We start from the raw sequence: 17,251 nt of genomic DNA, 5'->3' as shown, positions 1-17,251 counted from the left end.
CAGCAGTGTTTGTATAGGGGTCTGTGTCCTGAGCACTATATAGCAGCAATGTTTGTATAGGTGTCTGCGTCCTAAGCACTATATAGCAGCAGTGTTTGTATAGGTGTCCGTGTCTTGAGCACTTTATAGCAGCAGTGCTTGTATAGGTGTCTGTGTCCTGTGCACTATATAGCAGCAGTGTTTGTATAGGTGTCTGTGTCCTGAGCACTATATAGCAGCAGTGTTTGTATAGGGGTCTGTGTCCTGCGTACTATATAGCAGCAGTGTTTGTATAGGTGTCTGTGTCCTGAGCACTATATAACAGCAGTGTTTGTATAGGTGTCTGTGTCCTGAGCACTATATAGCAGAAGTGTTTCTATAGGTGTCTGTGTCCTGAGCACTATATAGCAGTACTGTTTTTATAGGTGTCTGTGTCCTGAGCACTATATAGCAGCAGTGTTTGTATAGGGGTCTGTGTCCTGAGCACTATAATAGCAGCAGTGTTTGTATAGGTGTCTATGTCCTGAGCACTATATAGCAGCAGTGTTTGTATAGGTGTCTGCGTCCTGAGCACTATATGGCAGCAGTGTTTGTATATATTTCTGTGTCCTGAGCACTATATAGCAGCAGTGTTTGTATATATGTCTGTGTCCTGAGCAATATATAGCAGCAGTGTTTGTATAGGGGTCTGTGTCGTGAGCACTATATAGCAGCAGTGTTTGTATAGGGATCTGTGTCCTGAGCACTATATAGCAGCAGTGTTTGTATAAATATATCTGTGTCCTGAGCACTATAGTGTTTGTATAGGGGTCTGCATCCTGAGCACTATATAGCAGCAGTGTTTGTATATATATCTGTGTCTTAAACACTATATAGCAGCAGTGTTTGTATATATGTCTGTGTCCTGAGCACTATATAGCAGCAGTGTTTGTATAGGGGGCTGTGCCCTGAGCACTAAATAGCAGCAGTGTTTGTATAGTTGTCTGTGCCCTGAGCACTATATAGCAGCAGTGTTTGTATAGGTGTCTGTGTCCTGAGCACTATATAGCAGCAGTGTTTGTATAGGTGTCTGTGTCCTGAGCACTATATAGCAGCAGTGTTTGTATAGGTGTCTGTGTCCTGAGCACTATATAGCAGCAGTGTTTGTATATGGGTCTGTGTCCTGAGTACTATATAGCAGCAGTGTTTGTATAGGGGTCTGTGTGCTGAACACTATATAGCAGAAGTGTTTGTGTATATATATATATATATATATATATATCTGTGTCCTGAGCACTATATAGCAGCAGTGTTCGTATATATGTCTGTGTCCTGAGCACTTTATAGCAGCAGTGTTTGTATAGGTGCCTGTGTCCTGAGCACTAAATAGCAGCAGTGTTTGTATAGAGTCTATGTCCTGAGCACTATATAGCAGCAGTGTTTGTATAGGTGTCTGTGTCCTGAGCACTATATAGCAGCAGTGTTTGTATAGGGATCTGTGTCCTGAGCACTATATAGCAGCAGTGTTTGTATAGGGGTCTGTGTCCTGAGCACTATATAACAGCAGTGTTTGTATAGGGGTCTGTGTCCTGAGCACTATATAGCAGCAATGTTTGTATAGGTGTCTGCGTCCTAAGCACTATATAGCAGCAGTGTTTGTATAGGTTTCTGCATCCTAAGCACTATATAGCAGCAGTGTTTGTATAGGTGTCCGTGTCCTGTGCACTATATAGCAGCAGTGCTTGTATAGGTGTCTGTGTCCTGAGCACTATATAGCAGCAGTGTTTGTATAGGGGTCTGTGTCCTGCGTACTATATGGCAGCAGTGTTTGTATAGGTGTCTGTGTCTTGAGCACTATATAGCAGCAGTGTTTGTATAGGTGTCTGTGTCCTGAGCACTATATAGCAGCAGTGTTTGTATAGGTGTCTGTGTCCTGAGCACTATATAGCAGCAGTGTTTCTATAGGTGTCTGTGTCCTGAGCACTATATAGCAGTAGTGTTTGTATAGGTGTCTGTGTCCTGAGCACTATATAGCAGCAGTGTTTGTATAGGTGCCTGTGTCCTGAGCACTATATAGCAGCAGTGTTTGTATAGGTGTCTATGTCCTGAGCACTATATAGCAGCAGTGTTTGTATAGGTGTCTGCGTCCTGAGCACTATATGGCAGCAGTGTTTGTATATATTTCTGTGTCCTGAGCACTATATAGCAGCAGTGTTTGTATATATGTCTGTGTCCTGAGCACTATATAGCAGCAGTGTTTGTATAGGTGTCTGTGTCGTGAGCACTATATAGCAGCAGTGTTTGTATAGGGGTCTGTGTCCTGAGCACTATATAGCAGCAGTGTTTGTATATATGTCTGTGTCTTAAACACTATATAGCAGCAGTGTTTGTATATATGTCTGTGTCTTAAACACTATATAGCAGCAGTGTTTGCATATATGTCTGTGTCCTGAGCACTATATAGCAGCAGTGTTTGTATAGGGGGCTGTGCCCTGAGCACTATATAGCAGCAGTGTTTGTATAGGGGTCTGTGTCCCTGAGCACTATATAGCAGCAGTGTTTGTATAGGGATCTGTGTCCTGAGCAATATATAGCAGCAGTGTTTGTATAGGGGTCTGTGTCCTGAGCACTATATAGCAGCAGTGTTTGTATAGGGGTCTGTGTCCTGAGCACTATATAGCAGCAATGTTTGTATAGGTGTCTGCGTCCTAAGCACTATATAGCAGCAGTGTTTGTATAGGTGTCCGTGTCTTGAGCACTTTATAGCAGCAGTGTTTGTATAGGTGTCTGTGTCCTGAGCACTATATAGCAGCAGTGTTTGTATATGTGTCTATGTCCTGAGCACTATATAGCAGCAGTGTTTGTATAGGTGCCTTTATCATGAACACTATATAGTAGCAGTGTTTGTATAGGTGTCTATGTCCTGAGCACTATATAGCAGCAGTGTTTGTATAGGTGCCTTTATCATGAACACTATATAGTAGCAGTGTTTGTATAGGTGTCTGTGTCCTGAGCACTATATAGCAGCAGTGTTTGTATATGTGTCTATGTCCTGAGCACTATATAGCAGCAGTGTTTGTATAGGTGCCTTTATCATGAACACTATATAGTAGCAGTGTTTGTATAGGTGTCTGTGTCCTGAGCACTATATAGCAGCAGTGTTTGTATAGGTGTCTGTGTCCTGAGCACTATATAGCAGCAGTGTTTGTATAGGTGCCTTTATCATAAACACTATATAGCAGCAGTGTTTGTATAGGTATCTGTATCTTGAGCACTATATAGCAGCAGTGTTTGTATATGTGTCTATGTCCTGAGCACTATATAGCAGCAGTGTTTGTATAGGTGCCTTTATCATAAACACTATATAGCAGCAGTGTTTGTATAGGTATCTGTATCTTGAGCACTATATAGCAGCAGTGTTTGTATAGGTATCTGTATCTTGAGCACTATATAGCAGCAGTGTTTGTATATGTGTCTATGTCCTGAGCACTATATAGCAGCAGTGTTTGTATAGGTGCCTTTATCATGAACACTATATAGTAGCAGTGTTTGTATAGGTATCTGTATCTTAAGCACTATATAGCAGCAGTGTTTGTATAGGTGTGTTATTGTGAGTTACTGACACAGATGTGTTATTGTTTGTTACTGATGCAGATGTGTTACTGTGTGTTACTGACACATATGTGTTATTGTGTGTTACTGACACGGATTTTGTTGTGTGCTTACTGTGTGTTTGTGTTACTGATACAGATGTGTTATTGTGTGTTACTGATACATATGTGTAATTGTGTGTTACTGATACAGATGTGTTATTGTGTCGATGTTACTGTGTGTTACTACACAGATGTGTTATTGTGTGTTACTGACACGGATTTGTTGTGTGTTACTGTGTGTTACTGATACAGATGTGTTATTGTGTGTTACTGATATATATGTGTAATTGTGTGTTACTGATACAGATGTGTTATTGTGTGTTACTGATACAGATGTGTTATTGTGTGTTACTGATACGGATGTGTTATTGTGCGTTACTGATACAGAAGTATTATTGTGCGTTACTGATACAGATGTGTTATTGTGTGTTATTGACAAGGATGTGCTATTGTGTGTTACTGATACAGATGTGTTATTGTGTGTTACTGATACAGATGTGTTATTGTGTGTTACTGATACAGATGTGTAATTGTGTGTTACTGATACAGATGTGTTATTGTGTGTTACTGATACAGATGTGTTATTGTGTGTTACTGATACAGATGTGTACTTGTGTGTTACTGATACAGATGTGTTATTGTGTGTTACTGACAAGGATGTGTTATTGTGTGTTACTGATACAGATGTATAATTGTGGTTTACTGATACAGATGTGTAATTATGTGTTACTGACACAGATGTGTTATTGTGTGTTACTGACAAGGATGTGTTATTGTGTGTTACTGACAAGGATGTGTTATTGTGTGTTACTGACAAGGATGTGTTATTGTGTGTTACTGACAAGGATGTGTTATTGTGTGTTACTGACAAGGATGTGTTATTGTGTGTTACTGATACAGATGTGTTATTGTGTTTTCCTGACACTGATGTGTAATTGTGTGTTACTGACACTGATGTGTTATTGTGTGTTACTGATACAGATGTGTAATTGTGTGCTACTGATACAGATGTATAATTGTGTGTTACTGATACAGATGTGTTATTGTGTGTTACTGACACAGATGTGTTATTGTGTGTTACTGATACAGATGTGTTATTGTGTGTTACTGATACAGATGTGTTATTGTGTGTTACTGATACAGATGTCTAATTGTGTGTTACTGATACAGATGTGTTATTGTGTGTTACTGACACAGATGTGTTGTGTGTTACTGACAAGGATGTGTTATTGTGTGTTACTGATACAGATGTGTTATTGTGTGTTACTGATACAGATGTGTAATTGTGTGTTACTGATACAGATGTGTTCTTGTGTGTTACTGACCAGGATGTGTTATTGTGTGTTACTGACAGTGGTGTGTTATTGTGTGTTACTGACACTGATGTGTTATTGTGTGTTACTGATACAGATGTGTTCTTGTGTGTTACTGATACAGATGTGTTATTGTGTGTTACTGATACAGATGTGTTATTGTGTGTTACTGACACGCATTTATTACTGTGTGTTACTGACACATATGTGTTATTGTGTGTTACTGACAAAGATGTGTTATTGTGTGTTACTGACAAGGATGTGCTATTGTGTGTTACTGATACAGATGTGTAATTGTGTGTTACTGATACAGATGTGTTATTGTGTGTTACTGACAAAGATGTGTTATTGTGTGTTACTGACAAGGATGTGCTATTGTGTGTTACTGATACAGATGTGTTATTGTGTGTTACTGATACAGATGTGTACTTGTGTGTTACTGATACAGATGTGTTATTGTGTGTTACTGACAAGGATGTGTTATTGTGTGTTACTGATACAGATGTATAATTGTGGTTTACTGATACAGATGTGTAATTATGTGTTACTGACACAGATGTGTTATTGTGTGTTACTGACAAGGATGTGTTATTGTGTGTTACTGATACAGATGTGTTATTGTGTTTTCCTGACACTGTGTTATTGTGTGTTACTGATACAGATGTGTTATTGTGTGTTACTGATACAGATGTGTTATTGTGTGTTACTGACACTGATGTGTTATTGTGTGTTACTGATACATATGTGTAATTGTGTGTTACTGATATATATGTGTAATTGTGTGTTACTGATACAGATGTGTTATTGTGTGTTACTGACAAGGATGTGTTATTGTGTGTTACTGATACAGATGTGTTATTGTGTGTTACTGACACTGTGTTATTGTGTGTTACTGATACAGATGTGTTATTGTGTGTTACTGATACAGATGTGTTATTGTGTGTTACTGACACAGATGTGTTATTGTGTGTTACTGATACAGATGTGTTATTGTGTGTTACTGATACATATGTGTAATTGTGTGTTACTGATATATATGTGTAATTGTGTGTTACTGATACAGATGTGTTATTGTGTGTTACTGATACAGATGTGTTATTGTGTGTTACTGACACTGATGTGTTATTGTGTGTTACTGATACAGATGTGTTATTGTGTGTTACTGATACAGATGTGTTATTGTGTGTTACTGACACTGATGTGTTATTGTGTGTTACTGATACAGATGTGTTATTGTGTGTTACTGACAGTGATGTGTTATTGTGTGTTACTGACAGTGATGTGTTATTGTGTGTTACTGACACTGATGTGTTATTGTGTGTTACTGATACAGATGTGTTATTGTGTGTTACTGACACTGATGTGTTATTGTGTGTTACTGATACAGATGTGTTATTGTGTGTTTACTGACCAGGATGTGTTATTGTGTGTTACTGACAGTGGTGTGTTTTTGTGTGTTACTGACACTGATGTGTTATTGTGTGTTACTGATACAGATGTGTTATTGTGTGTTACTGATACAGATGTGTTATTGTGTGTTACTGATACAGATGTGTTATTGTGTGTTACTGATACAGATGTGTTATTGTGTGTTAACTGACCCTGATGTGTTATCATGTGCTGTTGGGTATATGATTTTGTACTTACCTGCCAGGTTCCTGCCCTACTCCACCAAATGACTGGTGCACACGGCCAGGGTTGGTCTGTCCTCCAAACTAAAAAGATAGATCCCTGTTATAACCAATGCCCATCTATTTGTTCCCAAATCTATACACCAATTCTATAATTGTAAAACACATCATATGTATTTGTTGTGTCATCAATGCATAGCTGTAGGTGTCTGGCACAATCACTGAGCTGTCATTATTATTCAACAATAACTGTGCTAGGTAACTGCTCTCATGTACATTTATGTCACCATAGGAAAATGTGCCAGGGAATGTCCTTTATTGTATAAAGCGCATAGTCTCTCCCATCTAGACACATGCAATACTAGTTCAGCTAAAGTACTCTTCCCTTTGTGAGGTTCCCTAATGAGCAAGCAGTTCTTCTGCAGATACATCCAAAAGGAATCGTATTGTCAACCCAGATATAAAATCAAGGAATATAAAATGATATTATTATAAAAAGTGACATCCCTAGTGAAATAATCAGCTGCTTTGTTAAATCAGTCACTGCATCATTAGGCAGTTATTTCCTGCGAACGGCTTAATCATAGAGTGAACGTTTGGAACACTTCCCTGCACCTTCAGTCATTGATTTGTGATACAAACATATGTTACCCAGGATTACTAGTTTTATCCGTATCTGGGGTCAGCATGGGAGCTTGAGGTTGACTATGTACTTAACCTTATGGAACTATTGCTGGCATATCACTATGTGTTTAATTCCTGTAAAAGGGTGAATAAACACATAGGGGTTGATCTTTAGAGCTTTCAGTGGATGACAGTTTCACTAGGGTTTTATTCACAGAATTAAGAAATTATTATAAATCTACCAAAAAAAAAATATATAAAAAAGATTATCACATTCCATAAAAACCTGCAGTTTTCTAACTGTAAAAATTTTGAAAATGTGTTTATTGACATTTGTTATTATTTTTGATAATTTTAAGGTCTTTATCTGCAGCTATGTCTAAAGTGAGGCTATGGGGTAACTCTCATTTGGTATAGCAGAACTGCCCAAATCTCAAAATTGCCCCCCTTTCTGTAGTGTAGGGAGTTATCCCTCCCTCTCCTATAACAAAAATGTTTCTGTAGTGTAGGGAACCCTCCTCTCCTGTGATGGGCTGCTCACTTGCATCCCTCCTTCCTTTCCAAAACTCCCAGACAGTGACTCTGTATCGTCAATCTGCTTTGATATGGTAAGGGAGCACGTCAACACAATGTGCTGGGCAAAGTACTTTGTGAAGAAGTAACTACATCCATTTGGCTTAAAGAGACATTCCAGTCAAAATTAGAATCTACATGGATTCATTTCAGTTTTGAATAGAAGCATTTTTGTAATATACATATATTAGAAAAAAAAATAATTTATGCTTACCTGATAAATTTCTTTCTTTCTTTCCAGATACGGTGAGTCCACAGAATCATCAATTACTGTTGGGAATATCACTCCTGGCAGCATCACTCCTGGCAAAGAGCACCACAGCAAAGCTGTTATATGTCACTTCCCTTTCCACAGTCCCCACAATCCACAATCCCCAGTCATTCAACCGAAGGAAAATGGATAAAAAGGAAATAAACAAGGTGAAGAGATGCCTGAGGTTAAAGTTAAAAATAACTGTCAAAATAAAATCAGGTAAGCATAATTTTTTTTTCTTTCTTTCCTAAGATACGGTGAGTCAATTACTGTTGGGAACCAATACCCAAGCTAGAGGACACCGAAGATTAGGGAGGGACAAGACAGGTAACCTGAAACAGAAGGCACCACTGCTTGAAGAACCTTTCTTCCAAAAGAATCTCAGCCAAAGCAAAAGAATCCAATTTGTAAAATTTGGACAGGGAAGCAGAGAAGACCAAGTTGCAGCCTTGCAAATCCGTTCCACAGAAGCTTCATTTTTTGAAAACCCAAGAAGAAACAGAATTTATGTTTACCTGATAAATTACTTTCTCCAACGGTGTGTTCCGGTCCACGGCGTCATCCTTACTTGTGGGATATTCTCTTCCCCAACAGGAAATGGCAAAGAGCCCAGCAAAGCTGGTCACATGATCCCTCTAGGCTCCGCCTACCCCAGTCCATTCGACCGACGTTAAGGAGGAATATTTGCATAGGAGAAAACCATATGTTACCGTGGTGACTGTAGTTAAAGAAAATAAATTATCAGACCTGATTAAAAAAACCAGGGCGGGCCGTGGACCGGACACACCGTTGGAGAAAGTAATTTATCAGGTAAACATAAATTCTGTTTTCTCCAACATAGGTGTGTCCGGTCCACGGCGTCATCCTTACTTGTGGGAACCAATACCAAAGCTTTAGGACACGGATGAAGGGAGGGAGCAAATCAGGTCACCTAAATGGAAGGCACCACGGCTTGCAAAACCTTTCTCCCAAAAATAGCCTCAGAAGAAGCAAAAGTATCAAATTTGTAAAATTTGGTAAAAGTGTGCAGTGAAGACCAAGTCGCTGCCCTTACATATCTGATCAACAGAAGCCTCGTTCTTGAAGGCCCATGTGGAAGCCACAGCCCTAGTGGAGTGAGCTGTGATTCTTTCAGGAGGCTGCCGTCCGGCAGTCTCATAAGCCAATCGGATAATGCTTTTAATCCAGAAGGAGAGAGAGGTAGAAGTTGCTTTTTGACCTCTCCGTTTACCAGAATAAACAACAAACAAAGACAAAGTTTGTCTGAAATCCTTAGTAGCTGCTAAGTAAAATTTGAGAGCACGAACTACATCCAAGTTGTGCAACAAACGTTCCTTCTTTGAAACTGGATTAGGACACAAAGAAGGCACAACTATCTCCTGGTTAATGTTTTTGTTAGAAACAACTTTTGGAAGAAAACCAGGTTTAGTACGCAAAACCACCTTATCTGCATGGAACACCAGATAAGGAGAAGAAACACTGCAGAGCAGATAATTCTGAAACTCTTCTAGCAGAAGAAATTGCAACCAAAAACAAAACTTTCCAAGATAATAACTTAATATCAACGGAATGTAAGGGTTCAAACGGAACCCCCTGAAGAACTGAAAGAACTAGGTTGAGACTCCAAGGAGGAGTCAAAATTTTGTAAACAGGCTTGATTCTAACCAGAGCCTGAACAAAGGCTAGAACATCTGGCACAGCTGCCAGCTTTTTGTGAAGTAACACAGACAAGGCAGAAATCTGTCCCATCAAGGAACTTGCAGATAATCCTTTTTCCAATCCTTCTCGAAGGAAGGATAGACTCTTAGGAATCTTAACCTTGTCCCAAGGGAATCCTGCAGATTCACACCAACAGATATACCAAATTATGTGGTAATTTTTCTGGTTACAGGCTTTCAGGCCTGAACAAGAGTATTAATAACAGAATCTGAGAACCCTCGCTTTGATAAGATCAAGCGTTCAATCTCCAAGCAGTCAGCTGGAGTGGGTCGAACGGACCTAGAACAAGAAGGTCTCTCAAAGGTAGCTTCCATGGTGGAGCCGATGACATATTCACCAGATCTGCATACCAAGTCCTGCGTGGCCACGCAGGAGCTATCAAAATCACCGACGCCCTCTCCTGATGGATCCTGGCTACCAGCCTGGGGATGAGAGGAAACGGCGGGAACACATAAGCTAGTTTGAAGGTCCAAGGTGCTACTAGTGCATCCACTAGAGCCGCCTTGGGATCCCTGGATCTGTACCCGTAGTAAGGAACTCTGAAGTTCTGACGAGAGGCCATCAGATCCATGTCTGGAATGCCCCACGGTTGAGTGACTTGGGCAAAGATTTCCGGATGGAGTTCCCACTCCCCGGATGCAATGTCTGACGACTCAGAAAATCCGCTTCCCCAATTTTCCACTCCTGGGGATGTGGATAGCAGACAGGTGGCAGGAGTGAGACTCCGCCCATAGAATGATTTTTGGTCACTTCTTCCATCGCTAGGGAACTCCTTGTTCCCCCCTGATGGTTGATGTATGAAACTTGGCCCTCTCTAGCTGAGGCCAAGCTTTGAGAGCATTGAATATCGCTCTCAGTTCCAGAATATTTATCGGTAGAGAGATTCTACCCGAGACCAAAGACCCTGAGCTTTCAGGGATCCCCAGACCGCGCCCCCAGCCCATCAGACTGGCGTCGGTCGTGACAATGACCCACTCTGGTCTGCGGAAGGTCATCCCTTGTGACAGGTTGTCCAGGGACAGCCACCAACGGAATGAGTCCTCTGGTCCTCTGATTTACTTGTATCTTCGGAGACAAGTCTGAATAGTCCCCATTCCACTGACTGAGCATGAACAGTTGTAATGGTCTTAGATGAATGCGCACAAAAGGAACTATGTCCATTGCCGCTACCATCAAACCTATCACTTCCATGCACTGCGCTATGGAAGGAAGAGGAACGGAATGAAGTATCCGACAAGAGTCTAGAAGTTTTGTTTTTCTGGCTTCTGTCAGAAAAATCCTCATTTCTAAGGAGTCTATTATAGTTCCCAAGAAGGGAACCCTCGTTGACGGAGATAGAGAACTCTTTTCCACGTTCACTTTCCATCACTTGAGATCTGAGAAAGGGCCAGGACAATGTCCGTGTGAGCCTTTACTTGAGGAAGGGACGACGCTCGAATCAGAATGTCGTCCAAGTAAGGTACTACAGCAATGGCCCCTTGGTCTTAGCACCGCCAGAAGGGACCCTAGTACCTATGAGAAAATCCTAGGAGCAGTGGCTAATCCGAAGAAAATGCCACGAACTGGAAATGCTTGTCCAGGAATGCAAACCTTAGGAACCGATGATGTTCCTTGTGGATAGGAATATGTAGATACGCATCCTTGAAATCTACCTTGGTCATGAATTGACCTTCTGGATGGAAGGAAGAAGTGTTCGAATGGTTTCCATCTTGAACGATGGAACCTTGAGAAACTTGTTCAAGATCTTGAGATCTAAGATTGGTCTGAACGTTCCCTCTTTTTGGGAACTATGAACAGATTGGAGTAGAACCCATCCCTTGTTCTCCTAATGGAACAGGATGAATCACTCCCATTTTTAGCAGGTCTTCTACCCAATGTAAGAATGCCTGTCTTCTTATGTGGTCTGAAGACAACTGAGACCTGTGGAACCTCCCCCTTGGAGGGAAGCCCCTTGAACTCCAGAGAATAACCTTGGGAGACTATTTTCTAGCGCCCAAGGATCCAGAACATCTCTTTCCCAAGCCTGAGCGAAGAGAGAGAGTCTGCCCCCCACCAGATCCGGTCCCGGATCGGGGGCCCGCATTTCATGCTGTCTTGGTAGCAGTGGCAGGTTTCCTGGCCTGCTTTCCTTTGCTCCAGCCTTGCATAGGTCTCCAGGCTGGATTGGCTTGAGAAGTATTACCTTCCTGCTTAGAGGACGTAGCCCTTGGGCTGATCCGTTTCTGCGAAAGGGACGAAACTTAGGTTTATTTTTGGTCTTGAAAAGACCTATCCTGAGGAAGGGCGTGGCCCTTGCCCCCAGTGATATCAGAGATAATCTCTTTCAAGTCAGGGCCAAAGAGTGTTTTCCCCTTGAAAGGAATGTCAAGCAATTTGTTCTTGGAAGACGCATCCGCTCCTCAAAAACAAGTGCGCCATACCGGCGCGAAAATGAGGCTCTGACTATGATTAGGGAAAGCCCCTAAAGAATAAGGTGTCTAAAACAGTGCCTGCCGATATATCATATCAAAATACCCAGAATAAATGATTCCTCAAGGCTAAATATGTGTTAATAATGAATCGATTTAGCCCAGAAAAAGTCTACAGTCTTAATAAGCCCTTGTGAAGCCCTTATTTACTATCTTAATAAACATGGCTTACCGGATCCCATAGGGAAAATGACAGCTTCCCAGCATTACATCGTCTTGTTAGAATGTGTCATACCTCAAGCAGTAAGAGACTGCACACTGTTCCCCCAACTGAAGTTAATTGCTCTCAACAGTCCTGTGTGGAAACAGCCATGGATTTTAGTTACGGTGCTAAAATCATTTTCCTCATATACAAACAGAAATCTTCATCTCTTTTCTGTTTCTGAGTAAATAGTACATACCAGCACTATTTTAAAATAACAAACTCTTGATTGAATAATAAAAACTACAGTTAAACACTAAAAAACTCTAAGCCATCTCCGTGGAGATGTTGCCTGTACAACGGCAAAGAGAATGACTGGGGTAGGCGGAGCCTAGGAGGGATCATGTGACCAGCTTTGCTGGGCTCTTTGCCATTTCCTGTTGGGGAAGAGAATATCCCACAAGTAAGGATGACGCCGTGGACCGGACACACCTATGTTGGAGAAAGAGACAGCCCTTGTGGAATGAGCTGTAGTTCTCTCAGGAGACTGCTGCCCAGCAGTCTCGTAAGCAAAATAAATTATACTTCTCAACCAGAGAGAAGTAGCAGAAGCTTTCTGACCCTTACGTTTCCCAGAGAAACAAACAAACAAGGCAGAAGACTGGAGAAAATCCTTAGTCGCCTGTAAATAAAATTTTAAAGCATGCACAACCACCAAGTTGTACAACAAACGTTCTTCAGAAAAGAAGAATTACGACAAACAGAAGGAACAACAATTTCCTGATTAAAATTTCTGTCCAAAATCATCTCCTCCTTGCACCTGAAGGCAAAGAGAATGACTGGAGATTGTGGGAAGGGAAGTGACATATAACAGCTTTGCTGTAGTGCTCTTTGCCTCCTCCTGCTGGCCAGAAGTGATATTCCCAATAGTAATTGATGATTCTGTGGACTCACTGTATCTTAGGAAAGAAATGCTTTAATTAAAGCTATAGCTGTTTCAAGTGTACTTAAGTATGCACCGTGCACCAGCATTTTAAAAACAGCACTTGCTTAGAGAGCCTAATGTGCTTTTACCATCTGGTAATGACTCAGTATGTTAAATACTGACATGATACAAGCCCACTGGTGTACTGAGCAGCTGCAGTACTTAAAATGCTGGTACACTGAGAATATATAGCTATCCTTCAGATGCACGTGCAAAGAAAACATACTTTATGTAGGAACTTACCTGATAAATTAATTTCTTTCATATTGAGTCCATGAGCTAGTGACATATGGGATATACAATCCTACCAGGAGGGGCAAAGTTTCCCAAACCTCAAAATGCCTATAAATACATCCCTCACCAAACCCACAATTCATTTAACGAATAGCCAAGTAGTGGGGTGATAAAATAAGGAGTAAAAAAGCATACAAAAAGAGGAACTGGAAATAAAATTGTGCTTTTATACAAAATCATAACCACCATAAAAAAGGGTGGGCCTCATGGACTCTTGCCAATATGAAAGAAATTAATTTACCAGGTAAGTTCTTACATAAATTATGTTTTCTTTCATGTAATTGGCAAGAGTTCATGAGCTAGTGACGTATGGGATAGAAATACCCAAGATGTGGGAGACCACAGAAGAGTCACTTGAAAGGGAGGGAAAAAATAAAAACAGCTATTTCTGCTGAAAAAATGAAATTCACAAAAAAATAAGACTTTCTTATAAATTTCACATACATTTCAAGAAAAAACTTAAATCATAAGCAGAAGAATCAAACTGAGACAGCTGCCTGAAGAACTTTTCTACCAAAGACTGCTTCCGAAGAAGCAAATAAAACAAAATGGTAAAATTTAGTAAATGTATGCAAAGAAGACCAAGTTGCTGCTTTGCAAATCTGATCAACCAAAGCTTCATTCTTAAAAGCCCAAGAAGTGTCGACTGATCTAGTAGAATGAGCTGTAATTCTCTGAGGCGGAGACTATCCCGCCTCTAATAAGCCTTGTGAATCAAAAAGCTATAACCAAGATGCCAAAGAAATGGAAGAGGCTTTCTGACCTTTCCTAGGACCAGAAAAAACAACAAATAGACTAGAAGTCTTCCTGAAATCTTTAGTAGCTTTGATATAATATTTCAAAGCTCTTACAACATCCAAAGAATGTAAAGATCTTTCAAGAGTATCCTTGGGATTAGGATACAAGGAAGGAACAACAATTTCCCTACTAATGTTGTTAGAATTCACAACTTTAGGAAGAAATTTAAACGAAGTCCACAAAACAGCCTTATCCTGATATAAAATCATAAAGGAGACTCACAAGAGAGAGCAGACAATTCAGAAACTCTTCTAGCTGAAGAAATAGCCAAAAGAAACAACACTTTCCAAAGAGATAGCCAAAAAGAAACAACACTTTCCAAAGAATGCATAGGCTCAAAAGGAGGAGCCCGCAAAGCCTTCAAAACCAAATTAAGACACAAGGAGAGATTGATTTGATAACAGGCTTGATACGAACCAAAGCCTGAACAAAACAGTGAATATCAGGAAGTTTAGCAATCTTTCTGTGAAATAAAACAGAAAGATTAGAGATTTGTCCCTTCAAAGTACTTGCAGACAAACCTTTATCCAAACCATCCTGAAGAAACTGTAAAATTCTAGGAATTCTAAAAGAATTTATGAGAAAAACACCATGAAATATAGGTTTTCCAAACCCGATAATAAATCTTTCTTGAAACAGACTTACAAGCCTGTAGCATAGTATTAATCACTGAGACAGAGAAACCTCTATGACTAAGCACTAAGCGTTCAATTTTCATACCTAAATTTAGCGATTTGAGATCCTGATGGAAAAACCAGCCCTTGAGACAGAAGGTCTGGTCTTAAAGGAAGTGGATGTAAAGACTGACGACTGAGATAATCCGCTTCCCAATTGTCTACACCTGGAATATGTAATCACATAAATTAGACAGGAGTTGGATTCTGCCCAAAAAAGTCTGAGATACTTCTTTCATCGCTAAAGGACTGTGAGTCCCCCCTTGATGATTGACATATGCCACAGCTGTGATATTGTCTGTCTGAAAATGAATTAATAATTCTCTCTTTAATAGCGGCCAAGCCTGAAGAGTCCTGAGAATAGCACAGAGTTCTAAAATATTGATGGGTAACCTCGCTTCTTGAGGATTCCAAACTCCTTGTGCTGTCAGAGACCCCCAGACAGCTCCCCAACCTGTGAGACTTGCATCTGTTGAAATCACAGTCCAGGCAGGATGAACAAAAGAGGCCCTTGAATAATCTGATGATGGGACTAACCACCAGGACAGAGAGAGTTTAATGTTGGGATTTAAGTATATAAACTGTGATATCCAAGTATAATCCCTGAACCATTGAGTCAGCATGCAAAGCTGCAGAGGTCTCATATGAAAACAAGCAAAGAAGATCACGTCCGATGCTGCAGTCATGAGACCTAAAACTTCCATGCACATAGCCACTGAAGGGAGTGATCGAGACTGAAGATTTCGACAAGCAGAAACCAATTTCATTCGTCTCTTGTTTGTTAAAGACAAAGTCATGGACATTGAATTTATCTGGAAACCTAAAAAGGTGACCCTTGTCTGAGGAATCAAGGAACTCTTTGGTAAATTGATCCTCCAACCATGTCTTTGAAGAAACAACACAAGTTGATTTGTGTGAGATTCTGCTAAATGAAAAGATTGAGCCAGTACCAAGATATTGTCCAAATAAGGAAACACTGCAACACCCTGCTCTCTGATTACAGATAAAAGGGCACCGAGAACCTTCGAAAAGATTCTTGGAGCTGTTGCTAGGCCAAATAGAAGAGCAACAAACTGGTAATGCTTGTCTAGAAAAGAGAATTTCAGAAACCGATAGTGGTCTGGATGAATCGGAATATGAAGATACGCATCCTGTAAGTCTATTGAGGACATGTAATGACCTTGCTGAACAAAAGGCAGAATAGTCCTTACAGTCAACATCTTGAAAGTTGGGACTCAAAATGATTCAAAAACTTCAGATCCAGAACTGGTCTGAAAGAATTTTCCTTCTTTGGGACAATGAATAGATTTGAATAAAAACCCAGACCCTGTTCCAGAATTGGAACTGGTACAATCACTCCTGAAAGCTCTAGATCTGAAAACACACTTCAGAAAAGCCTGAGCTTTCACAGGATTTGTTGGAACATGAGAGAGAAAAATCTTCCTCACAGGAGGTCTTATTCTGAAACTTATTTGATACCCCTGGGAGGACAATATTCTGAATCCAATGATTCTGAATGGAACCTGCCCAAACGTCTTGAAATAACTTCAATATGCCCCCCACCAGCAGAACTGGATCGAGGGCCGCACCTTCATGCAGTCTTGGGGGCTGGCTTTGGTTTCTTGTAAGGCTTGGATTTATTCCAACTCGAGGATGTCTTCCAATTGGAGCCAGAGTCTTTAGGGGAAGGAATGGTTTTCTGTTCTCTATTCTGACAAAAGGAACAAAACCGATTAGAAGCTTTAGATTTGCCTTTAGACTTTTTATCTTGAAGCAAAAAAATTCCCTTCCCCCCAGTAATAGTGCAAATAATTTAATCCAACTGGGAACCAAACAAATTAATACCCTGGAATGAAAGAGATAGTAACCTAGATTTAGATACCATGTCACCATTCCATGATTTGAGCCATAAAACTCTTCTAGCTAAAATAGCCAAAGACATAGATTTAACATTAATCTTGATGATATAAAAAATAGCATCACAGATAAAAATGATTAGCATGTTGAAGCAAACGAACAATGCTATGCAAATCAGAGTCTTTTTCCCGTTGTGCTAAGCTATCCAACCAAAAAATTGATGCAGCCGCAACATCAGCCATAGAAATGGCAGGTCTGAGCATATAGCCAGAATGCAAATAAGCTTTCCTTAGATAAGATTCAATCTTC

The 17,251-nt window shown here is 40.3% G+C and overlaps 1 protein-coding gene across 1 annotated transcript in view; it reads right to left on the bottom strand.

Annotated features, from left to right (window-relative positions):
- Positions 1-17,251, bottom strand: part of LOC128664902 (uncharacterized) — a 182,625-nt gene that overhangs the window by 39,728 nt on the left and 125,646 nt on the right. Inside the window, 2 exon segments of the mRNA XM_053719694.1 lie at positions 6,579-6,639; positions 7,721-7,841. Of these exon segments, the coding sequence (XP_053575669.1) occupies positions 6,579-6,639; positions 7,721-7,841 (182 nt within the window).

Source organism: Bombina bombina, chromosome 6 (genome assembly GCF_027579735.1).
Source record: "Bombina bombina isolate aBomBom1 chromosome 6, aBomBom1.pri, whole genome shotgun sequence".
Taxonomy (NCBI): domain Eukaryota; kingdom Metazoa; phylum Chordata; class Amphibia; order Anura; family Bombinatoridae; genus Bombina; species Bombina bombina.
This window is presented reverse-complemented; position numbering and strand designations above follow the sequence as displayed.